The 25390-nt window shown below is 37.9% G+C and overlaps 2 protein-coding genes across 8 annotated transcripts in view; one reads left to right on the top strand and one right to left on the bottom strand.

The window, feature by feature from the left end:
• Positions 1-7011, top strand: part of LOC112562113 (oxidation resistance protein 1-like) — a 54067-nt gene extending 47056 nt beyond the window's left edge. For 3 of the 7 annotated variants that reach the window (XM_025235131.1, XM_025235132.1, XM_025235133.1), the window contains one exon: positions 33-6838. In XM_025235131.1, the coding sequence (XP_025090916.1) occupies positions 33-171 (139 nt within the window). In that variant the 3' untranslated portion in view covers positions 172-6838. Of the gene's footprint in view, positions 1-32 lie in introns of all 7 variants that reach the window. The other 4 variants (XR_003098787.1, XM_025235130.1, XM_025235128.1 and 1 more) reach the window with 4 other exon arrangements.
• A 1342-nt stretch (positions 7012-8353) lies between these two features.
• LOC112562116 lies at positions 8354-22449 on the bottom strand. Its single transcript, XM_025235137.1, has 4 exons — positions 22266-22449; positions 18458-18629; positions 16269-16498; positions 8354-14444 (listed from the first exon to the last, which is right to left on the bottom strand). The coding sequence occupies exons 1-4, from the start codon at positions 22353-22355 to the stop codon at positions 14187-14189; spliced, it is 750 nt and encodes a 249-aa protein (XP_025090922.1). The 5' UTR covers positions 22356-22449; the 3' UTR covers positions 8354-14186.
• Positions 22450-25390: the final 2941 nt, after the last annotated feature.

Raw genomic sequence — 25390 nt, 5'->3', positions numbered from 1 at the left:
AACTTTTTCTGCTCTTTTAATATTTACCACAGGGGAAAATTTGGGCTGTGGCTTGATGGAGACTTGTACCATGGAAGGAGTCACCGTTGTTCAACCTTTGACAATGAGGTGCTCAGTTCCAGTGAAGATTTCCTGTTAAAGGGCTTAGAAGCTTGGTCCTTTGGGGACTAAAAGAAAAACACGAGAGCATTATTTCAGGTATGCAATAAGCAGCAATTTTGTCATAATTTATAGATTGTTTTAATACATGCTTGATTTCCATTATCTACTAATATAGTAGACTACCCCAGATCTTAGTAGAATAAGTAAAAGATGATGTGGATTAATTTTTATAGGTGATGTAGTGAAAATCTGGAAGCAAGTTGTAAAACATTTCTTTTCACAATTATTAATGTTTTATATTGACATCTAGAGAACTAAGTATGGGTGGCAGGGCTTCTGCTTACGCAAAAAATTGGGTACAGTACGCATTAAAAGTTCGGAGGACCCCTTCAATTTTCGTCAATGGGGTCCCCTCCAAAATTGGGCGAAGAACAGGGACCCCTTAAAAATGTGAAGAAGGACCCCAAAGAATTTAGCCGTAGCAGAAGCCCTGGGTGGAATATATAATATGTTACAATATCGAGTACTTATAAAAGTGATTGAAATGATTTTGTTCAAAAGGTTATGTTGTCAAATAATGTCAGAGATCAGAACCTAACTTAACATTAAATCCTCATAGAATTTAATAACTTAAGAAAAAAACAATTTCAGAAGAGTTAGAGCTATCACTTAATGATAGCAGAGATGTTTATGGGATGCAGCTGCTGCCAAATTGTTGTCTTGAAACTGAGTTTTTTTGCTTCAGGCGACAACTTTTTTAAAGCTTGCTTTCAGATTTTAAAAAGGCATGTGCCTAGTTTTGTGGATTTCATAGTACTGCATTTGTTAATTTAATATTTTTAATAAAATAGTTAATTATTGCACATCAGTTGGTGGTTGGAAATTCGACACCTTTTTATTTTTTGAAACCTGTTCATCCAGTTAAATTTAAGGATTTTAAAATTCATGTAAAACCTGGAGAAACATGCAAAATGCTTGCAGTTTTGAAAGGCATCAGCATACATAATCAAATACAAAGAGCCTGATAAGATGTATCGGACCACATTATGCTGCTTAACTTACCAGAGTTGGCTTTGAGTTCATGAATTTTTATAATTTTAAAAAAGTTGTAAAATCTAACCATGTAAAGTGCAACACTATTTTGCAACCTATGTAAGTATCGGTAACATATAAAAGTTTTTAAAATTAAATTTGCTTGAAGCTTGTTTTTGTCAGTTAGATATCCAGGAAGATCCAAAAAAAACTATGTCCTATCACCACAAATCCAGCTTATGTCAAAAATACATGTGGGATGAATAATAAACACACTGATGTGTTATATATGCATAAAGCTCAAGTGTTTTTTACACTGAGAATCGTAATCAAATTTCTTACCTCTGACTAGTCATTTTCAAAAGGTAGCTGCAAAAAAATGATTCCTTAAATGATATCTGTAGTTACAACTTTTAGTTTAGTTATAAACATGGGATAAAACATTGAATACCCTTTATAACACTGCCTTACACAATGATCTTGGTGGTCACTGGTGCTTTCGTAACAACAGTCTATGAAGCAGCTGCAGTGAGTTACTCAACTGCTGAAATAGTCTGATCAATAAATTCCAGTAGAGGGTGACAATGAGCAATATTTGGCAGAAAACTTAAGGTAGTAATTGTACAGGTTGTGCAGAATCACCAAGAGGACAGGAAGTTGTGAGTGCTTATTGTAAACTAAGGAATAAAGATTAGAAGAAAACGCAGGGTACATGTAAAAATACTGTATTAATCTCTGATAAATTTTCTCATACTCTAGCTCAAATAAAAAGTATTTAAATACTTATTATTATAATTGATCATGCTTATTCTAAGTAACAACATTTAGCACTGGCTTGTTGTTGTTGTTTTTTTTTTTGTCAAACTTTCAACAGTTTCTTTTCTTTCATTTGTTTAGAACTTACAAAAAAGACTTATAGTCATGCTTAAAACTCCATAAAATATAGGATTTACTTTTTATTGTTGATGTTGTTCCTGTAGATGGTAGATGGTAAATTACGACTTTTTCAGCTATTGATCAGGACTCCTAATGATTGCTTTCTCCATTAAATTGTCTGCCAACACACACATGCATCATAGAGATGTCTGAGCAATCTTACTAGCCAATTAGTTTTATTATTGTTTGGTTCTTTTCAGAAAGTATACCAAATTAAAACTTTTGAGGATTTCTTCTACCTTTATTTCTGTATTCAAAATCTGAATGTAAACAACTCTCACAATTCTTATAAATTATTTTTACATGACTGTACTACATATTTATGAGGAACTGCATGTTTTTGTCTGTGTAGTGTTCAAGATCCTTGTACCAACAAATGTCAGAGAAGTAAGATTACAAACATATATCAACTAAAGGAATGAAATATTCTTGATAAGCAACATAAAACAGTGCACCTCCTGGCTGCTAGCTGGTTTTATACTATTTTTATCCAATTTGTCCCATTGTACTTTTTCTGTATATTCATCTTAGATCAATTTTTTAAATTCTGTTAATAATTCAATTTTCTTCAAGATGGACAAGTAAGAGCTCTGATGCAGAAACATGGTTTCTTAACTGACTCAGCAAGCATCACCGATAATGTTGTCCCCCATTTCTTGCCAAATACAGCACATTGTAAGATGCTGCAACAACAAATTGTAAATGTAGCAGTAATGCATCTATTTTTTAGAGACAATTATTTACAATATTCTTCTTAGAAGCTATGTCTTTTAAGTGTACTTTTAAGTGTTATGTTTATTCATTTCAAATTGCAGACAAGGCCTGTGTCCTACAGTTTATCTGACCAGCTGTGTTTTAGCTGTGATGCAGCAGTTCAGTATTGTAACAATTCATTAACCAGGATTCCCACAGTTGTGCTGAGTGTGATGCATTGCAGTAGACTCTGACTATAATTGCCATCATTTGTTGTATGACCTGCAATGGATCATTTGGGGACCTCAGAATAAATTTCTGTTGGTCTTCATCTTGCTGTGCACTTTAATGCATTGTATTTGAAACAGTTCAGTTTTAAATAGGTTGAGAGATGACCTCACATAGTTGTATTTGTTATTTTCAACACAGTTGCATACATAGTATTATACTTGATATAAGTACAAAGATAAATATGCAGAATATTTAAAGTCATGATTTAAAATAGCTCACATCAGCTCTGAAGATGAATATAAAGAGGAATTTTCATCTGTTCATAGGTGTCTTTAGTGACAGGTCTTCTGTCACAACAAAAAATAATCAGTGGAAGTCAAAAGAAAACCATAGTAATACCCTCATGGCTTGATGGCAACTGTTTTTAAAATAAGAGAAGGATTATGGCCTAAAAACACCAAGAAGAAATGTGCTGAAAAAAACATGTTCTTGTGACACACCCTAGCAGGAAGATAACAATTTGTTGATTCTATCCACTTTTATAGTTTGTTATTGCTTGACAAATTCATCCCTGAAAATTTATAGAACACTATTAAAGGTTGAAAATAAAATTGATTTAGTGGGGAGTTTTTGTTGTTTTTTTTTCACATTGAGACGTACTTTGTTCACAAACATATATCAGTTGTTTTGGGGTGCATCAAAAACTTGATGGTGGCACCTAATATTAGGAATTTTCTGCACCCAAGACATCAAGAAAAAAGTAATAAAATAGCCATAAATATATTTCTAAAAACTTGCTTGTAAACAATAGTTTGAGTGTAAAATGTTCTTACCTGAAATCAGTCATTGGGTTTATTTTAACAGTGTGAAAATGTACACTTGGGAGGGGGGAATGGAAATCAAAGCACACACTCCAGATCTAAGCATATAACTCATTGTAACTGAACACATCACTGTTAACATCACGAGTTTGAAGCTGATTACTGCATTAAAATTTTAAGAATTTTTTTATTGATAATTTAATATGAATGTTATAACATTTTTACTGTCACCATAATCTACTGAAGAGTGCGGTTGTCATCTTGGCTGAGAACTAAGAAAACATTTGACTTTATTTTTTCAACATTTTTCTTTTAAATGGATTTTTCAGAAAAATAATTTTCTAAGAAATTGGTTAGCTTTTAAATGCAGCAATTTCTTCCCTATTATTGCTCTCAAGTAGAAATACTTCATTGAAATCTCTTTCCACCATTTGTTTACAGAGAATTAATTCCATGTGTCTGTCCAAAAAAAACAACAAAAAAAAACCAAAATGAATGGCATGTATTGAGACATGTTTGTGTGGATCAGAGGTAAATTATTTGTTTCTTTGAACTAAGTTTTAACCTGGTCAAAGTGAGTCACCCAGAATCAATTGCTGCCATGCTATTGTAGTATTTATCATCATCTTTTCATTTGAAATTATTTTAACTCCTGTTTTTCTTGATTATTTTCATGTTTATTTTTATTGCTATGAATTTTACAATGTTTTCATTTTTTAGTTTGGATTACAATGTTTATAAACATTTCTTTCTAAAAGTTTTCTCTTGAAGGCAGAAACAAACCACCATCCAACCCCTTTTCCTTAGTTTGTTGAACACAAAGAACCAGAGATAAGACATAATCTCTTCCATGTATTGCCAATCTTTGTAAACAGATTCTACCTAGGAAAGCTTTGCTTTGAAATTAGAATTAACTGTCAACATCTTATCTTTTACTGCTGTCTCTACACTTATGTTTACTGGCATCCACATATTCTCTATGGATCTAAATTGAATGCAGAATTGTTAATTATAAATAGCTGGGAACCAAGCCACATGGCACTTAAAACTTAATCAATCTTCTCTAAGAATAATGCTTAAGTTTTTCATGACATGTCATGCTAATACTTTGTTGTGTATTTTAATCTGTGCTAACACAATGAAAGAGTGCCGTTTATTGACACAATCATACTATTAAAAATTAATAAGATTTTATAATAGCTTTGTAATCTGCTATCACACTGAAACTCCCTGAATAGTTTTATGTGATACACAACTCCTCTGTGGTGGAAACTTCTGTACTATCAATGTATGGGGACTTTTTAATTTTCAGAAAATGTGACACATATTGAGATATGTTCTACAGTGAACTATTTTGTGCAGCTGTTGCTATTTTGGATTGTTATACAGCTTTTTGGAAAGAACTGCTGTTGTGTCTGTAGTTTGTAAGCAGATACTAATAGTTAACATATTAACATCTATTTATAAAATACGGATGTTTTCATGGAATAATAAGGAAGTCTCATTGTTCATTGTTGCGGAGTTATCTAAATTTTTAAAAACGTTTGAAGGAAGTGCACCCGAGCATAAAATACTTAAAGATCTATTGTTTAAAATGGTTCACTTTGATAATTTACTTGTACATATGTCAGATTTCAATATTATTAGGAAACCTGTTCAAGAGTTTGCCATATGACACATTGAGTATTTGAACTCAGCAGTTAACTCTTGTGCATTTGACAACAGTGCAATTAGGTCCTCTTGCTGATGCTAAAAAGCTGGCAGTGTGGCAGAGGTCCTTTACCGGTTCTGCAGTTAGGTCTATAGAGGTCACCCCTTTTGACCACAGCTCCTGGTGCTATGCTTTGTGGATGAGGCAGTCCTGTAGAATGTGTTTTGGAATCTGCTGTGAGGTTTAACTTACACTGGACTGAGCCTGCAGTGCCATTCTTCTTAAGATAAGCATTCATACCACAGTTAGAAGCAGTAGATGAAAGGTCTGTGTTTTACATGTTTGGATCTCTCAAAAAAACAACAACAAACAACTAGTGGATTAATACAGAAGTTATTTCTGCTGCCATGTGCATGTGCACAAACAAACAGCTTGGTGAAATTTCTCTTTGTAGTTTGATTTAAACATGATCCTATTGACTTTTTTCCCCAGAATTAATCTATTTAGTTTAATATTTACTTTTACTGATGTTATGTGATTTTCTTCTTGCATTTTATGTGAGTCTGAAGAGATATAGACCATGCTGAATAACAAGTGTTGATTTCAGTTGTTGAACCGCTCTGTTCTCAGATTTGAAAGGAAATACATGAATATTTTCAGTTTGAAGCTGTGTGTCGTTCTGAGATAGAAAATTAAACTTGCCTTAACTGTTTCTTTATTAACAAAAGAGTTTAAAAAGTAATGAAAGGATGGAAATAACTCAATATCTTGTCTTAACACAGACTGCTACATATTTCATGTTGGTCATTTGGGAACGATAATAAAGTCATGCCACAGGGTTCTCACCGCTCCCCCAGCTCATAAATGTGTGTGCTCACTTGATCAAAAGTTTTATCTGTAAACAATAAGCAAAGCAGTTCGAAAAGATAGAGAATGAAATTTTTGAAATTCTACAGAGTATTGGTATATATAAAATTCCATCAAGGCATGAAACATTTATGGTGAAAGAAGTTCCATTAATATTATAATTACCAAAAGTTCATCACAAATATTTTCATAATTTTTTGAATTTCTTTAGCTTGCCAAAAATCTATAAATATCTGATTACCCAGGAAGTGGTGTGAGCTAATTTCTGTGAAAAACCTTGGAACGTTAAAACATTCTGCAAATACTAATAATGATTCTTAGTCTTCAATGCATTTGACACTGAAGAAATGAATAGAAAGGAAATGGTTATATTATAATTGTACCTCTGAAGATGCTTAATACTACAAGGACTGTTTCTTTTATTGTTCATTTTTCATTTAGAGTGTGACCATTACGCTCTGATTGAAGAGTGAAGAAGATTTTTAATAAAACTGCGTGTTGTTAACATTTCTTGTTTTTGCCATTACTGTATACTTGTAATTTTTTCCTTGAAGAACAGAGGAAGAGTTGAAACAGGGCAATATCTTTAAAAATTAAAAAAATTCCTCTGGTATACAGACTAGCTAAGTGGAGCACATAAAATAGTAAAAAAAAAAAAAGTATTAAATAGCATTTATTGTGAAATGTAATACTATTATAATGTTTACTTTATCGCACTACCTATCCAACGAATTGTTACCATACTAAAGTTAGTAGTAACCAAAAAAGTAAAGGCTATATGCTTTTAAGCATAATAATTTTTATGCTGTATATAATTAGTTATTGTGCCAGAAATTAACACTTTTTGTTTATTATTATTATTCATTACACAGCACCTAGAGCTTTAAAATGAAAATTTAGACACTTGTTTAGTTTATTAATGCTACTTGTGCTTATCAGCAAAGGTATAAAATGAAAAGTGATGTCAAGCAGTCACACTAAATGATGATTTATCATTGGCTTTAAACAATTTTTAAATGATTGTTACAATAACACATTTGTAAAAGGTCCTTTCTTACCATGAACCAAAATATGTGTGTCTGTGTGCACATGCATTACTCAGCTTTTGACCCATACAGGTCTACCTTGCAGTCTATAAGTATATATCATATCGTCAAAAACTGTCAGCTACAAGTTGTGCAGAATGTACGAAAGATGACTCATTTCAGGTGTAATGAAAGAGAATTAGGGTTGACAGCTTTGTGGAGGAAATTTATGGGTAAATCAATTTTACCTTCATGTGAAATGCAGAGAACTGGGGATGAAATAACAAGGTGCAGAGTAGTTCATGAGTGGATATCATTTAACAATGTTATTAACATTCAAAACTAATGCCCATGGGAATTTAAGATAAGGAGGGCCCTTGTTCTCTTTTATTTTGTTTTGTTTTGATTTTCTTTTTTTTTTTTTTTCCCCCCATCATCTACTGGCTAAAGTTGCAAATACAGATTTCATTTAAAAAATGTTTAGTGATAATAATCGCAAGATGTATTGAGATGTTATGTATGTATTTCATATTTAAAAGTTATGAAAATTGTCACAAATCTAGTCGGAGTGGGAGGACTAAGCGCATGTGCAAGGACGAAAGAGCGTGAATGACGAAAGATTTCGGAATGCATGTATTGGTGATGTAAAAAAGAGGTGTGACTGGAATCAGTTTATTGTTCTTTTATGCCCTCAGTGATAAATTATCACTTGTTTTGTGTTCTTCATAGTATAAGGTAAGGAGACTTGAGAAGGATGTGAGCTACGTGACTTTTGTTTTGCAAAACACTGTTTCGCAAGACTTTGGGAAGAATTATTGTCAGTACGCTGTCACATGCAGTTCTTGTCTCATGATATTAAAAAAAATTCTACTTTATGAAGATCAAAGATGCCATTTAAATTTAAATCTGCTCTTATGCCTTTGTAAGTCTCCCATTGTAATAATGCCTCAGCAAGACCCTAAAAGCCACTGCCAAAATGTGTACCACATTGGTTCAAGCTTTCCCCTGTGGCCATTATGAGACCTTTGTTTCTTTCAGCTGATTGTCAGTTTCAGTGGTCATTTTTATGAAGTAAATACCTTAATTGGTTGCAATGTGTTACATTTTAATGGTTTTGCTTTTCTCCGTTTAGGGTTAGGCCCACTTTGTAAATTAATCAGTTTAAAAACAGGTTTGTTAGTTTTGCAGTTTAGATATGCATAGCTATTCAGTTTTATTGTAATCTTCCTGTTCTTCAAATACTTTTCTAAATTCTAAAAGAAAAAAGATATCTTGTTTTCACTTATTTAAAATTTATTTTACAGCTCTAGTTCACACACATTAATAGCCATTTAAAGATAAAACTGATTTAGTACTTTCTCATAGGCAGGTGCAAAATAGCGAAAGATGTCTGCGTGGAATGAATTGTTGTTTTAAAAATGAATGGAAACTCCGCATTATAAATAGTAGCACCTCAAAATATGTTATTTGGTGGCATGCATGTATCTAGGGATTTTGAATTAGTTTACTCTCTCATAATTTGTTGGGCAAAGTAGAATCTTGTTTATGGTAACAGATCTTTGGCACCATCATCAGCACCAGACAGTTTGGTTTACTGGTTTACTATGAATGCTTGGTAGTTTTATGGCATGGTGATCCTATTTGATCTAAAAATTCTTTTGCTGCTAAAATAATCTGTAGAAAGTGGTATAAAGGTACAAATTTCTTAAATTTCCTGTTTGGTCACATACCCCCATGGTCAACATGCCTTTATAAAGTATCTTGATCACTCTATTTTTGGTGTTGGCAATTATACTTTGAATTAAGTAATTTTAATTTAAAAATATCAGATTTCAATGTATGCATACAGAGTTTTAAAAAACTTTTTAATATTGTATCTTTTTTATGTATAGTTCATGTTGGTCTTGTTTCATCCGAGGTTAGGTATATGTTAGTGGGGTTTTTTTTCTTTTTGAGTGTAGAACTGAATAATTTATAGACCATGCTTTACTACTGTGACAGCAGTCATTGTCTACACATTGTATAAGGAAATTTGTGTGTACAGGTTGCTGTTCATGCTGCACGAGTTGTTCCTAGGTTCAAGTACTCTGAGCAGTCAGTTCAGTGCAGTCCATTTATAAGCATGCTATGCATGTTTTCATATTGTGAATTAAAGCATTTTCATTTCACTTTTTAAACAATCACAGGGCCTTTTCCTTGTTTAGTTCTCAGGCTAGGAGTATTTGGCGTCCAATCAGTAGGTATGCTGCGTGAAGAGGTTTATCAAGAGAGCTTTTTTTGAGAGAGAGAGAGCCATTTCATGTTTGCACACTGAAGATGGTAACCTTTGTGGCTGTAAGGATGCATGATTTGGTCCCTTCTTGCAAAAGCAGGGCTAAATGGCACTTCTCTGGCTCAGCTGCCAAAGACTATGTGCCTTTGTTCTTGTAAAAAACACACACATGCACTCACTCACACAAAGTAAACTGCACTTGCCACTTTATTAAACACAACTACAATAACAGGTTTTTTTAAGCTCAGTCTCTTCTGTCATTAACGTCCCTCAATCTTACCAGATTTACTACATTTCTGTAGAAACCAAAAGAGCACAACTGCACCTGCTTTAATGAATGTGCTCAGTCAGTTGTTTAACTGCAGCACTGTGTACAAATAAACTGCAGCACAATGTAAAAACAACTGGAGATACTATCTGTTTAAGTGTGTTGTCATCAGAAGCATAAGGCAGTGTGATGACTGTTGACTGGGAGTGCAAGATAGTTGGATTTCTATTGCCAAGAGTATGATCATTCCATTTTCTGGACCAGCTTCGTGTACAAGCAAAACTAGTGAGCATGGAAAAGCTTGTTTAGTAGGAGATGAAACAGAGTGCATTGTACTATTGATGGCCTATATACAGTTTTAATCATAGTTGCTTAGAGTCCACCATCTTGGCAGACAATCTTGCACCATGAATCAAGTGAGCTTAAGAGCAACACTTGAACCAAAAGTTTTCTGATTATGTGAACATCACTGTATCTCAACCAAAGAAGTGTTTTGAGTGCTTTTTCATGGAAGTTTTGTCTGGTAGGGCAGTGAACTGTAAGTGCAATGGATGTTAAAGATTATGCCCATAAGGCATATAAAATCTATGAAAAAAGTTTTTTGACTGTATGAAGATAGGTAAACATCAATGGCTGGGGCTTTTAATTTCCATGTATTATCATAGGCAAATTTGCTTTGGCTGCCACATATATATATACACACATACATGTAAAGGTTAGTACATATCTGACGTAACTTTTTAAACCTCTTGAATTGTTTCATTCTCTCCCATTTTTTTCACAATTATGGTCAAGTGATGTTTAGTGCTTTATTGTGCATGCACATAGTTTAACAACCACAAATCATCCCACTTTATTTCACAGTGTACCCTCTACAGTATAAAAAGCATTAGTATTAAAGGGGCTCATGTCCAAAAGGCTCAGTAAGTTTCAGCCACAAGAGAGATTGTGATGTTAACAATACAAGGTGTTGTACACTTGTAGCATGCCCGGAGATGAAAAATGATGGATTTTTAGTTATACTTGTATAGTCATGTAAATATCAGAATAAAGAATTTTGCCTAATGTGAACTTTTTATTCATAGTAAAAAGTGTGCAATTTATATAGCTCAGATGCTAATGTTAGAGCATGCACTAAGTGCATGATACAAGAACTACGTTATTGTGTAGTACATGAAGAAACAAAAAGATTTCTAATGCTGAAGATAAAGTGAAGACACAGAGATACAGTAACCACTAAGAGTCAGCTAGAAAGTAATTAACAAAGGGATATTGAATCAACAGACAATTAAGAAATATATGACAATGACAATATTTCTTTATTCAGCCAAGCTCACACCCACAACGAGTGCAAATATATTAACAACCATTAAGCTGTTCTCGTATTTGTGGGTCAGCGATGATGGTTTGGTGGAGACCAATACGCCTGGCGACAGTCACGCACTCTGATGACTTTCCCTCAAAAGTATGGCCCTGCATGTCCGTCAACTGCTGATCAGTTGCTCCGTCCACTCTTACGTCGTGCCGAGAAGTGATCTGCCATGGCAGATGTGAAGAATACACGTCCATGCTGTAACCACTTAGGGCTGTCTCCCACTTACAACATCTCTGAGTTCCTTCCGCATACGCGGGCACGTACGCCCAGCCCCCTCTTCTTGAATGAGGGGCCTCGGGCTTGTCGACAAGCCACCCTAGACGCTAATTGGAGCGATTGTTACCTCCCCATTTAAGTTAACACGTACATGACAATGATCTAGAATTTTTAATGCATCATAAAAAGGCCACATTATGTAATAATTTAGAAGTGTCTCCTTACTTCCAAAGAAATTTTAAGATGCTAATTATTCGTCTTCGTGCTTTAGCTGCTAGATCTACTGAATGGGAAAACACGCGCGTTTACAATACCCAGGAATTATTAGTCTTAAATATTTCCAGTTTGTTACCTTCATAAAGATGTAAATTTTCGGAAATCCGTTAAGCTATCATGTTATGATATTCAATATATATATCCGCTGGACACAGACATATATTGGTATTTCTTGTTGGACAAGTAGAATCACAGCACATGACAAACAACTGGCTTCTCAAGAGGGGCTGGTCGTTTCGCCCCTGCCATTTCTAAAAGAGCCATACGTTGTTCGAACAAGATATATACGCAAGCTGAGCTGCCTATTTTAAGTAGAACCATGCGAAAAAGTTTTGCCGCCATCTTATTAAACAAAAATGGCCGCTTAATTGGCAATACACATGCAGAAAACGTATCTCAGAATGGCAAATAAACGGGATTCCTATTTAAACTTGTATTTTGACTTTTTTTCTTTTTTTGCTTACTTGTGGGCCGCACGCATAAGTCAGGTGGTCCGCGGCTGATTTAGTCGTATGACAGCAAAGTGATGTTTAAATCGTCAGATATACGCTAATTAGTCCAGTATTTACTTCACACGAGTTATAATTGCTCGTTCGCACCAAACGTTCCCTTACCAAGTCTTTACGTCACAGCGCGAGCATTGCGTCATGTAACCACGTCACCTGTTACCCTTAGTAGCCCAGTGCAGTTCCTTATTTTTTATGTGTACACGTATTACGAAGTATGTAATTTTATTCTATACTACTGTCACAAAAGTTTGTTCTTTGGTATTTTATGCCATGCCAGCAACTAAGGCTATATCATGGCTCACAAAAGTACATTTAGTTTTGAAACAAATGCGGTTTATTTAACTTTGAAATTCACGGTACAGAGTGATTTTAGACCTTGGTGGTCCGCCACATTTTTACTTCAGTAAAGTGGTTCGCTGTCCAAAATACTTTGAGATCCGCTGGCTTAGACAACCTTACGAGCAAAGTCTCTGTTATATGCGTCGCTGTTTGTTTTAGATCTATTGCTTTCGAACTTTTTGGGGGGTGTTTTGTATGAGGATTTTTTTTTTTTGTCTACTATGATTAATTCTCTGTCAAGTCTTTCCTGAGGACCCATTGATTGCCAAGCGTAACCTAAATAAGTCATAGTCAGTGCTGCTTTCCTCAGTTGTTGTTAATGATCACCATTATTAGGGCAATTTTTTAATTTCTCTGTATCAGTGTGTAGGTCAGACCACCCAGAATTGCTTTGAGATAGTGGCAAGACTGTCACCGACCAACGTCAACTGCAGGTTTCGTTCCTTAAAATTTTTAGTTTAATGTCTCATATGGATGAGCAATTGAGTTTTATTTATGCCACTGTGAAAATAGAGGTGCAATGTGTTTTGTATGCTCACTACAAAATCTTGTGTTTTTTGTATATCGTACAGAATACTTTGTATATATGTACTCGTCGGGCTTTGCGTTCATGCTCCATTTCCGAGCACGTGCAAAAAAGCTAAAGAAAAAAAAACAACAACTCTGTATTTATTTTCACATTTCTTGTCTTTTTTGATAATTTTTTTTTTTACCTTTTCCTCTGTTGCAAGACATAAAGTCCACGAATGTTTTATTATTTGTACTCTCATAGGAAGAATTTAAAACAAAGAATCACAGTCATTATCTCAGAGACTGCATTGTAACATTGACTGCAAATATATTTTCTTGGTTTTATTTAACTCATAAGAAGTAAGATATCTTTATGCGCACGTGCATAAAGTGTTTATGGAATGCTGAATATACATCATCCGATTGGATAAATTGATGTTCCCTATTACTTAAAAGATAAGTCGAAGGAAATAGCAATGTAGACAGATATTTACAAAGATGACATTGTCGATTCCACATAAAGTGCGAATTAATCGCGAGAAAGGGATAAGTGAGTCGTAACCTAGGAGATGAGATCAGTGGGGTGTGACCACAGGCAGGGATCTGAGTGTGGGAAAGTATTGTGATGACAACGTTTGGCAAATAGTGAAGGTATACAAATAGGAAGTTCACCACAAAGCAACATTTCTTCGTTGTAATAATGAGACACTTTATCACTGAGAATAATCTTTAACTAAACCACATTACCTACATTATTACATTTGGTTTTAAGGGTAAAATCAAGGACTTGAAGTTCACGCTCGACTACAATACACAACAAGAGTGAGAGGTGTTCATACGCGCTGTGCTCTCATGATCACTGGTCATGTTACGGCTGGTAGCACAAACACCGTGTCTGGATCTTAATGTGTGTTGTTTTGTGGTAATATGTCATGTTGCTGAGTCGTGCCACTTAATGTTACATCTTTTATCTTTGTCTTTGCCAGTCTGACTTCCTTCGCTACCCCTCCTACAGTGAAAATCTGTTGATTATCCTGTGGCATCATTGCTTTTTCGTTATCCTTTACTTGTTGTTTTCCGTTTGGTGATTGCTTTCGCAGTATTTCATCACAAATATACCATGGTCATCTTCCTTCAAGTCCACTTCGTCTTTGTTGTCTTTGCGTAGGCGCGCTGGACACATCTGACCCTCCGGGCATGCGCATAGGAATATTACTTCCTGTACCTTGTCACTGGTTTTGTATTGGTCTATGTACACTTTCGCACATTCTGATCCTCGCTTGTTTAGTTCGGTGCCCAAGGGATAATATTTACATTCCACCTGTGAAAATCAATTGATATTTTAAAAAGATATTATATAGGTCACCAATTAATTCAGCTTTTCTTTTTTTTGGTTGTTACTGTCTTTCTTTCTTTTCTGATTTTATGCATGTTCTTCACTTTGAAATACGATCAGTCTGTTTCGTGTAATTGTTTTTCTCTCTAGGTAGTGAACTGCATATTGTGTAACATGTTCACTTCTCATTAAAGAGACTTGCCTACTTTGTGTCCTTGTCCGTCTTAGGTCAGTAGTTTTGCCCACGGTCTTTTCCCCTTTAGCTCAAGAAGACTTGTACATATCCAGTTTAGCCATAACTGTAGCTTCATCAGTTTTGCACAAGGGATTTGTTTGCCTTAGTCTAGTTATACAGTCGAGCTTCTGTAAGTCGAATTTTCTCCTTAACTCAAATTTTAAACATCAATTGGTTGGTTGCATATTCAAATTCCGTAGCTTGAACCGGCCTAGCCAAAAACTTCCACGACTCGAATAATTTTAAGCCAGTCAGTATTTTGAAACCATTTGAAAATACATCGGAAAGTGTAAAATCGAGTACTCCTACCCCATCGACCCTGCGCACCCAGATTTTCCTTGCTGTAGGAAACACGTGTGCGATAAGCGCGACTCCGTCTCCGCAAGGTGCCGGAGTGTCTTTAAAAGGAAGCCAAGAAATGAACATTTGGTTAAAATTAAACGTTCATAGTGGCCGGAGGGCCAGAGCCCACTCGCCCCCAACTGTACTGCACATCCCAAATTGCTGTCAAAACCATTGAAGGCTATTACATCAAAATTACATCAAAATTGCAACCTTTAGATCAGGGGGATCATTAATAACTTGAAGCACAAATACAGGAGGGAAATTCTTCAACGAATCATTCAATCGCTTGATAGCAATGACAAAACCGTGATGTTCATTTCCCTCTTGGATTGTTGCCGAGATATTGCAACTTCATGGAAAGATGTCACACAGTGAACGATTCTGAACTGGTTCAGGAATGCCGGTTTCATCAAAAGCACGTCCGACGTGCAATAGCCGCTTACCGACGATGTTAACAACTCACTAATGACTGGAAAGCAGCGACGAAAGCATTGGGCTTTTCAGAAGACGTTACATTTGAGGACTACGCTGACGTTGACGATGCAATATGCGCTGCATCACAGCCGACAGAAAAAGAGATTCTTCAAAGTGTCATAGAAAATTGACGACAGGTCAACGTTGGTCGAGAATTCGGATGAATCAGATGAGAGTGATTTCGAAGAATCGCCGTCACTTCCGACCCTGAAGAGGCACGACCCAAGCTGAATGACGTTCGTTCGTTGATCGAGTGGCACGAAGACGTACCCATGAACATTTTTTACTCACTGTCATCGATTCGTTTATTTTAAAAGAAATTAAGAGAAATTGTCGTCAGGCGTCCATAACAGACTTGTTTTGTTTTGTTTTTTTTTGTTTTTTTTTTTTTGGGGGGGGGGGGAACAAAGATAAGTCCACAGTAAAAAAAAAATGTTCTTTTCCCACGAACTTCCTTAACTCGAACCTTCCGTACCTGAATTTTTTTCATCTTGAAGATTCGACTTCTAGAAGTTCGACTGTAATTGTTTGTAGTGTTACCTGCTACTGTCAAGATTTTTACTGTAGTCAGCTATGTATTCAGCTACACGTAAATTAAGCTATTTTCCTACCACACGATTTTCTCTTGAGTTGTTTCATTATGAAATATCAATCACTTGAGTTATTTTATTACCAGGTCATCTGTTCTCATAGCTGTTTTCTTCCTAAACCATTCGCCACTTGGGGAAAACCATTTGAGGTAAAGATGTACTAACCTTGTGACAGTTGTAGTGATATTTCCACTGAGCACCTTCTCGCTTCCACCCACTGAGCTGATACAAGGTGCTGGTACCCGTACTGTGTGGACACCGACAGCGCGCCTGGTCAATGTACGGCTTCCACGTCTTGACCTCTGTATTAATGGTGACGGCTCGCTCATCCGGCTCACACTGCCTCATCTCAGCAAAGACTGGCTTGCAGAACTTGTATTGTACTCTCCAGTGCCCTGCATATTTCACTATGCTTTTGAGCATGACAAACACAAATATCGTTCGTCATTCACACAACGCATAGAGTTATCTAGAACTGTTTTGTCAAATCAAAGGGCTCATACGATGATGTCCACACACACACACACAAAGAAAAATCATTAAAGCCTTTTGGGGCAGCCCTCCTCAGTTGGGCCCATGTAATTTCGACGTCCTTTGCCTCACTCTCTACTATTCTTTTCCAGGTCTGCTTTGGTCTCCAACTGTCCTCTTCCCCTGAGGATTCCACTTTGTGCCTGCCTGGCAATGGTATCAGCTGGTTTGCGCAGGGTGTGTCCTATCCAGCCCCATTTGCACTTTTTGATGTCTTGGCTAGTGGCATTCTGGCCGGTTCTTTTCCACAGTTTGCGTTTGGAGATCTTTTCAGGCCATCTTATTCCCAGAATATGGCATGGCGTATGCATCAGTTGGTAAAGGTCTGGAGCTTGTTGATGGTGTTTGGTACTCTCCAGGTTTCAGAACCATACAGTAGGACAGCTTTCACATTGGTGTAGTTTCCAGTCTGTTGGTATTAGCTCTTGTTCCCAGATCTTGTGTAGGAGGGGCTGTAAAATTGTTGCTGTTGTTTCTGGGTCTGCCTTAAGTGCTTTTGGGGGTAAGCATCTGGGCCTGCTGCTTGGCCACTTTCAGGCTTTTGATAGCTTTGATTTCTGTCTTAGTGGGAGGGCTGGTGTTGACGTGAAGTTCAGATGCTAGTGGTATATCAGGTAAAGACGGTGGACGAGGTCGATTCAAGATCTCTTCAAAGTGTTCCATCTGCAGCAAACGTTAATCAGGTGTTTTGTGGTCAAATGTGGTCACATTGCCACAGAACAACAGTTTTGTCAATTCTGTGTCACGCATATTTTGAAAGTGGATCTGTCAGAGACATGCGCGGTAAGAAGAATCCAACGTCAAGCAAACGTTGATATCACAAGCTGAACACTGAGCTCGTCAATGTGCGTCCCTGTCAGTTTTTGGTCCTCAGTTCTTTCTGGATTGATCTTTGCCATGTTTCTTTTTAGTCGGTCACGTTTCCTCTTACTATCAGCTTTCCACTGAAGGGATGTTTTTGCTGATGTGTCTGTTTTCATTCGTTTCGTTCTTGTTCATACGTTTCGTTCTTGTTCTTAAGCACTAAGAGCATTCTCCTCAGGAATGCGAGTATGTGCTTTACAAATTTAGCAATTATTATTATTAGGTGTGAATCGGTTACAATGGCGGCCTCCATAACGCTGACACTCAGCGTTAATAAAACAGAGTAATATTTGCATTGCATTGTAAATCTTTTATTGTTTATTGATAAATAAAAGACTAATCTTCTATAAATACCTCTTTGAAGTTATAAGCCAGCATTTAAACATTTAAATCGGGATAGCTCATAGCATGCCAATCACTGACATTCAAAATGCCAAAATGCCAGCTGTCAACACCTGTCTCGAGTGTTTAAGAGGCCATGTCCAGGTCCGTATGATCCTTAGTGTAAAAAAATTGGGAACCAAGCATTTTTGCACTGCAGCGAATGCGTAGCTGAATGTATATATCGTTAATGGCTTCCACAAATCTCTTTTTACTTGTGGAGGGCACCCCAAAACTAGTTTTAAAATCCTAAAATCTCTCTTCGATATATAACATATACGACAAACATTAACAGAAAATATTAAATTAATGCTCCCCTTCCTGTCAAGCCGATGGCCTTTATCAGCAAAACTAAATAAAATGCAAAGAAAGTTTAAAATATTAAGTTTCTTTCCCTCCCTCTCTTCTTCCAACCTTATCCTAAGAAATAGACACAATGCTAAATCCCAGTTCAATAAAAACAAGCTTGAAGTCACAAGGACGATGGTAGGAGAACAAAGAAAATTGTGTAACCCTTTAGAAAAGTACAAATGTACATAAAAACAGTAGAGAACATTTGAACTGAGTAGACGCCCCACCTCTCTCATAGTGCTGCCAGGTAAGAGTATTGTCGCTGTTTTCTTCCCATTCGCTGCTGCATGCCGTCGTTTCGCCGCAAAAACAGTTGGGGCCTTCGTCAGCAGTGTAACCGTCAGGATAACGCATCAGTGTGGTGCAGACATGATTAGGGCTTGAGCAAGGCTTCGGACCCTTAAAATCATGATGGTAAGTGTGACAATGTGAATGACACTAAAACCTCTCTGTAAATGTAATCATTACAGTGATACGGTACAGTTAAAACCAGGTGTTAACAGCGATGTGGTACAATTAAAACCAGATATGTCAAGACGTGTAAAACTTTGCACTGTGATCTAGACGGGTGATGATACGAATAAACTATTAGAAAGAAAGGAAGAAAGCATAAAAAAAATGAAGTCCAAAAAGATTAAAACCCTATCTTTAAAAATGAAAAAATAGTTGCCGATGGGATTAATCTAAACAGGTATACCAAAGAATCTGCGATAAAAAAATATCTGTCAGGTACTCTGTAGACAAGGATATTTTATTAATACATGTTCAACTGTAAAAAATTCGCCGACACTAGGGACAGTCTGGTGGGGGTTCCCCTCGTAAAAGGTGCGATTGCGTGGCATAGGTGTGTCCTTAGCTTAATGTACTAAGAAGAACTTCCTCCCGCCGCACAGGACGGCACGCCTGAAAGACAGGAAAAGATGGCATGTAACTTATTTTGGCCCAAAGTGTCCCAGTGGAGTTGCCAGCATGGCCAAGAGCCCAGATGAAAACAATGTCTTTTTTTTTTTTTTTTTTTTGGTCGGAGAAGAGCTGCATGAATCGTATGAATCTTAACCATGATATATTGGTCAAAACAATTGGAAAGAGAAGCTTGAAGGGCAGAAAGGGAGATCGAAATAATCAAAAATTCGTGCTCCTAAGAGCGGTGAACGTGCTGCAAGGCAAACAAGATGGCGTGAAATTCCGCAGTGAAAATAGAGCAGCGATCCAGTCGGGCTGAAGAAGCATGTTGCGACTGGCAGGACGGAACTGCTGCCGCAGTTACAGGGCCACCGTTTGGAACTCTAGAAGTATCTGTAAAGATAGAGCAGAATCCAGGATAGTCAGAAAGAGGTTCCTGCAAGCGTTGGAAAAAAGATGAGTTCACTGGTGCCATTTATTCAGACAAATATCTGGAATAGGAAAAGTCCAAGGACGATCTGTTAGTAGAGGGAGAGGCTCTATCGGTAGAATATTTACTCTAGCTGCTTGTAAGGGATGTGCAGCTTGGAGTGATACAGGTTTTTGCTCCTTGATATACATGGCATACAGGGCAGCACGCTCTGGTCAAAACACAGCAAGGTAGTCAGGGTTTCCAGGGTGAGCTTTCAAGCGACAGACATAGGATAGTATGAGTTTCATACGGTGAAGAGAAAGTGGAGGTTCACCAGCTTATGCGTACAGACTTTGTACTGGAGTGGTGTGGAAGGCACCCAAACAGATGCGAAGCCCTTGGTGCTAAATAGGATCGAGAATTTTGAGGTAGGACTCTCCAGCAGAGCCATAAATGATGGATCCAGGAGGGGGACCAGGGCACGATACAGACGAAACAGGACCGTGCGGTCCGCCCCCCAGCTGACATGGCCAACTACTCTGAGAATGTCCAAAGCTTCCTGACACAAAAAAGGCGTAGAGATTTAATATGAGACAGAAAAGACAGTTTATGGTCAAAAATGACCCTGAGGAATTTTACTTCCTAGACCATTCTGATTACCGTGCCATTGATGGAACTATTTCCATTAGGAAGCATGCCTCGCAGTTTACAAAAGTGAATGTATACTGACTTCGTGGGAAAATGTTGAAGCCATTTTCTGTCATTTTCTGTGCCACGTGCAGAGAAAGAACAGCGTGCCCGAGACGAGAAATGAACTCAGGGCAGCCAACCTTCACTGTATTGGTGACAGGCGCTAACAGCGCTAACCGTTGCGCCACCGGGCCGCTAAAAGCCTGGGCTGGTGTCGTTGCCTGATGGCTCACAACTGCTAGCAGGATATGTAGGCCATGTGTGGCAACAGTGTAACCAAGTAACGAACTGTATTCCATGACATACGTCATCGTCTACTGCTATAGACCTCTACGTGATTTAGCATCAAGTGTCGCCCAAGATGCACTGACGGACCAGAGCACTTGCTTCAACAATTAATTAACAGAGTTTGTTATCACCGGCATGCAGGAATATAACGTGGTCTGCAGTGCATATTTGGGCCCACCACAAAATGTTATTCTGTGGATGCTTGAAGATGACGATAGAGTCAAAAGAAAGGCAGCAGTGGACATAATAAAATAAAGACCATTCGCCAATCAGCTGGTGGGTATCAACAACAAACCAGAGAATTCCCACTACCCAAACTACCCCCCCCAAAAAAAAAAAAAAAAAAAAAAAGAAAAACTACCCACTACCCAAACGTTGCAATGGAACCACCTCTCAAAAAGCACCTCTGAGATGAAGAACTCACCCCTTCATCAGTCAGATACTTTGCCACTCTCAGAGAGTCAAACGCTGTCAGGACAGTGAATGAGGCATCAAAATCAGTCTGTGGGATGGATGCAAGGGATGGTTACATACCAGCTGTCATCAAGTCGAGAGGCTTTATGGCGTTATTTCAGACTAAGCAAGATTTTCGTTGACTGCGTGACTAGAAATGAAAACCGGTGTCTGCACTGTTTATATTGTCTGACAGTGCAAATATATCAGAAACTGATCTTTTCTTGCAGTTATTAAATAGAGAACTTTTGACAAAAAAGGAAACATTTAGTTTAGAAAACGTGACTTTTGCACGTTTTGGGACAGAAATAGGAGGTGCTCTGCTCATTGCAGATTTCTTTGCTATATATAATTTTTGAATTCAGTATACAGTAGCTGGTTGTACAAAACCCCAAATGTACCTGTTGATCAGTTACAATTCATTGGATAACGCTACACCCTATTGTACAGCTGCACGAGCTTGTGAGCCTAAACTGATTTGTCGCTTTCAACAGGCCCCTTTGTTACCTGTTACTTATGGTCATGGACGTGTCACGTGCTCAAGATACTCTTACCTATTTAGCCAAGTGGCACAAGTAACAATCAGCTTCTACGTTTGTGACTCTGATTAATCACGTGATCAGCGTGGGATGGGATGGTTCCAGCATTCTCGTTCACCATTCAGCCGCAAGCTGAGGCGAGGAAACCCAGCAGAGATCGATATTACCGATGACCTTCAGCTGTGACCAGCAGCCTCAAAACTAGATTACCAACGTGTTAAAAAGTGTGTTTGTGTTACCGGCAGCCAGTTCAGCTGAAGCGAAGGCCGACTGCAAGGCTAATCAGCCTGCTGGCAGCGTTTGTAACGGAAACACGTCCAGCCGACATCACCATCGGCAAAAAAGAATCAGCATCTCCAGCAGCTATGTGCATCTTGACCATTATTAAAGCCTCCAACAGTTCAATTTTATAACTGTCTTTTTGGTGACTGTTTTATACACTATTTGGGTTTTTAAAATTGCGTTTTATATCGTAAAATGATGATCCTCTCATAATAAATGTGTTTCAGTGAGCCCTCATTATTAGCTATGTTCAATTAAGTACACAAAGATACCATTGTACCTAAAAACCAGACTGATTTCGCTGGTATGAGCATGTACATCGCCAGCGAGACAAACTATTGATCAGTCCTGGCACAAGGCACAGGGTCCAGCATAGCATCATCTCTGCTGTCAGTCTTGCGCCGCCGTCAGTCTCCCGGTCTTTTGGCAAAACTCTAGCTAGTAAAATACGATGTGTGCATCACTCACCTTGTCCCCATCAGCGGTCGTCGGGTGCTCGCTGACCAGGAGGGCGAGGAGCAGTGACCAGTAGCACAGAACGGCGCCAGCAGAGCTCATCTTGGCTCTGACTCCAGAAAAAGTGAATGACGCTCCGTCCTACACAGTGGCGGTTAGTAGGCCACACGACCGTCTGCCAGCGATGCTCGTCGCAGTAGCCACGGCGGTTGCTACAGCCGCACAAGGGTCTTTGTCGCATCCTTCTGCACCCGTTGCAAACGTAGTGGAATAGAGATAATACACATCTCCTACATTTGAAAACTGTCACTCAGCATAAGCGTTTGTTTTATCACTATCACAGATTTTTGTTATCGTTAACTATTCGGCGGTCTTTTGAGCTCGCATTTCTCATAGTTACGTTTTCCACGAGCTTGTTCGTTCTCACTTTGCACGAGTATATCATCAAAATCTCAAATTACGTGGGACTCATCCTTCACGAGAGCTTTTATGTTTCTCGGAAGATATCTGGAGCCGACCAACTGCCAAACGGTAGCCTCTTGAAAAAATATCCCCACATGGAGTGATAACAAATCTGGATCAAAAGAAATCCGGTAGAAAGCCGATGCTGCGCTCATGTAAATTAATTTTTTAATATTGGTAAGGTGTACCGCTCTCGCTTTACTGCGGTTTTGAGTTGCATATTGTAATCAACGCACTACCTGATTTCTTCATTACGGGTACGATGGAAGAGCACTACTGATTTCTGTTACTTTCTGTATAATACTTCACTTCTGAATATTTTTCAATTCTTCCTTGACCTTGTCCAGCGATAGCGTCGGTATTCTTGCTGAGTAAACACTTGATGGCGGAACTTCTTGTGAGCGTTTTTTGAAATGGTTTGGTCCGTGTTGGGAAGGTAGGAGTACACTAATACATTTTTACAAGCAGTCAGTTTCCCTAACTGCTACCCCGACCCTGAGGCAGGGTGGAGATCACAGGCGGTGTCGACTACCCGAGCTATAAAACGTCTTTCTGAGCAGAGTACTTGCTGTTGGCGTTTAAAAAGCTGAGGTGAAAAGTTTTGCAACTGAACATATTGTCAGGGTTAGGACCAACAATTGAATGTATTCCCCATAAAATAGAAAGAAAAATGAAGGAGAGAAGGACGAACAGTGGAAATGACACAAAGACAACTGAATTTTAAAACTTCATTTTTATTGGTTTCGTCCTTTATTTCTCTTTCTTTACTCATAAGAGATGACAATATTTAACTTTTCAGTTTATTCCCCTGGTGACTGACATAAAGTACATCTGCTTTTGAAAGCAATGTTCGTACCTGTACAAATGAGCAACAAATCCCACCTGTAACAGAGCCCATTCACCATCTACAAAATCGGCTCCACGTTGTGTGCTGGTGAGTACAAGGTGATGGATATTCTAGATCATGTTTAAGCACATTCAGCCTCGTGCATATCTTCACTCGAAGTGAAGATGTAAAAAATGGATGGGCATGTGCTGATCATCTTTGGTTGTCCTAAGGGACAAAATATCGTCTGGAACTAGTCTCCACTAGGTGAGACATGATGTAGGTGAAAGAATGTACATTACATCGGGAATTATCCCCACTCAATAGAAATAAATTTGCTAAGTGTACCAATTTGGGACATGTGAATAATACATTTTTGAGAAAATGGTTACCACGGATCGTTGACTTCTTGAAGCACCAGTCTGTCGCAGTTCACTTCAAGCAGAACAGTTTCCTCTGACCGACGGGATTAGTGTGATGACAGATGCAAGGCATGCTTGTAGAACTTATCACTTGATGATGCTACTCTGGTAGTATCGACCCACAAGTTCCTAAATCTTCAGCATATCACCAAAGATGACGTGAACACCCAGCGGCACATCATGTATGAAAGCATGCATGCGTTAGGTGTCATCATTTAAGAGCATGTTCATGACCGTGATGTGGCCATTAATATGTTAGTGAGAAATGATGTTAGACAGATTAACGAGGGGTGGCACGTTGTTTAAAGTAAAAAAGATAGGATGAAAAGAACTGGTGCAGGGTAGTAAAGTGAGCCTCGGCAAGAATTGTCACCCTCAGCTCAGTGACAAGACAGCAGGTCAGGTGTCAAATTTACTGGTGTATTGAACATTGCGATGGAGACCCTGCGAGACGAAGGCAAGTGACTTATTGGATGTTTTCCACACTTCAGGTACATCCATGACAAGTGTACAAGCCTCATATAAATTGCAATATATACCTTCCCTAATGGTGCTGCTGTTAAGCTTCTGAGCAACTTTCTGCATGGCCACGTACTCCAGAGGACTACACGCTGTCCAGGAACACATTTATGTTTCAAGTTTAAATGTCTGATCTATCTTTGAACAAGTTGATTCTGAACACATATGTGTATGACATTACATGCAGCCCTGATTTTGATCTGTACTTCACTTATGCAAATAATAGTTGAATTCCTTTCAATGTTACCTAAATCATAAAAGATAAAATGGTAAGGTGTTTGAAACTAAAAATAAATTAAGAATTTCAGTTGCAAGCGATATTTTGTTGCTCTTTCCCTCCCTCCTACTAGTTTTGGTTTTGCTGTCCAAACGAAACAATCAAGAGCCACACTAACGGCGGTGTATATGCAAGCCCTGCCCTCTTTCTTTCAGCCTTGGATTTATATTGTGCATTTTCAGATTACCCGGATTCAGGGTGCAAAGAAACAAAGTATACATAAAAAAAACTGGAAATTAAAATACTTTCATGGCACTAGCTCAATCCCTGCTTATGAGGAAATATGGTATGTTCATCCTTCTCTAGGCGTGTTTTATTTTTTTGTGGAGAACACATTCAGTCCTGATCATGACAGCATGTTCACAGAGAAGCCTTTTCTCCTCAGCTCTCAGACCCTGCAGGAAGAACTAGTTGGGCGAAAAACATTTATTTTAAGGCAAGTCGGCAGTGCCTGTGATCTCTACCCTGCCTATCGTCTGCGACTACAGATTGACAAGGTTACTGATGCTTCTCTGCAATGCATTTATTAATGTGCTATTTTTAGAGACAGGATCATCAATGCTATTAAATGGTAACTGTGCACTTGCAGCTCTCAAACTCTCCATGCCAAAAAAAGAAACAAACACACATC

The sequence above is a fragment of the Pomacea canaliculata genome, linkage group LG4 (genome assembly GCF_003073045.1).
Source record: "Pomacea canaliculata isolate SZHN2017 linkage group LG4, ASM307304v1, whole genome shotgun sequence".
NCBI lineage: Eukaryota > Metazoa > Mollusca > Gastropoda > Architaenioglossa > Ampullariidae > Pomacea > Pomacea canaliculata.
The sequence above is the reverse complement of the archived record's forward strand: the minus strand, read 5'-3'. Positions and strand labels throughout refer to the sequence as shown.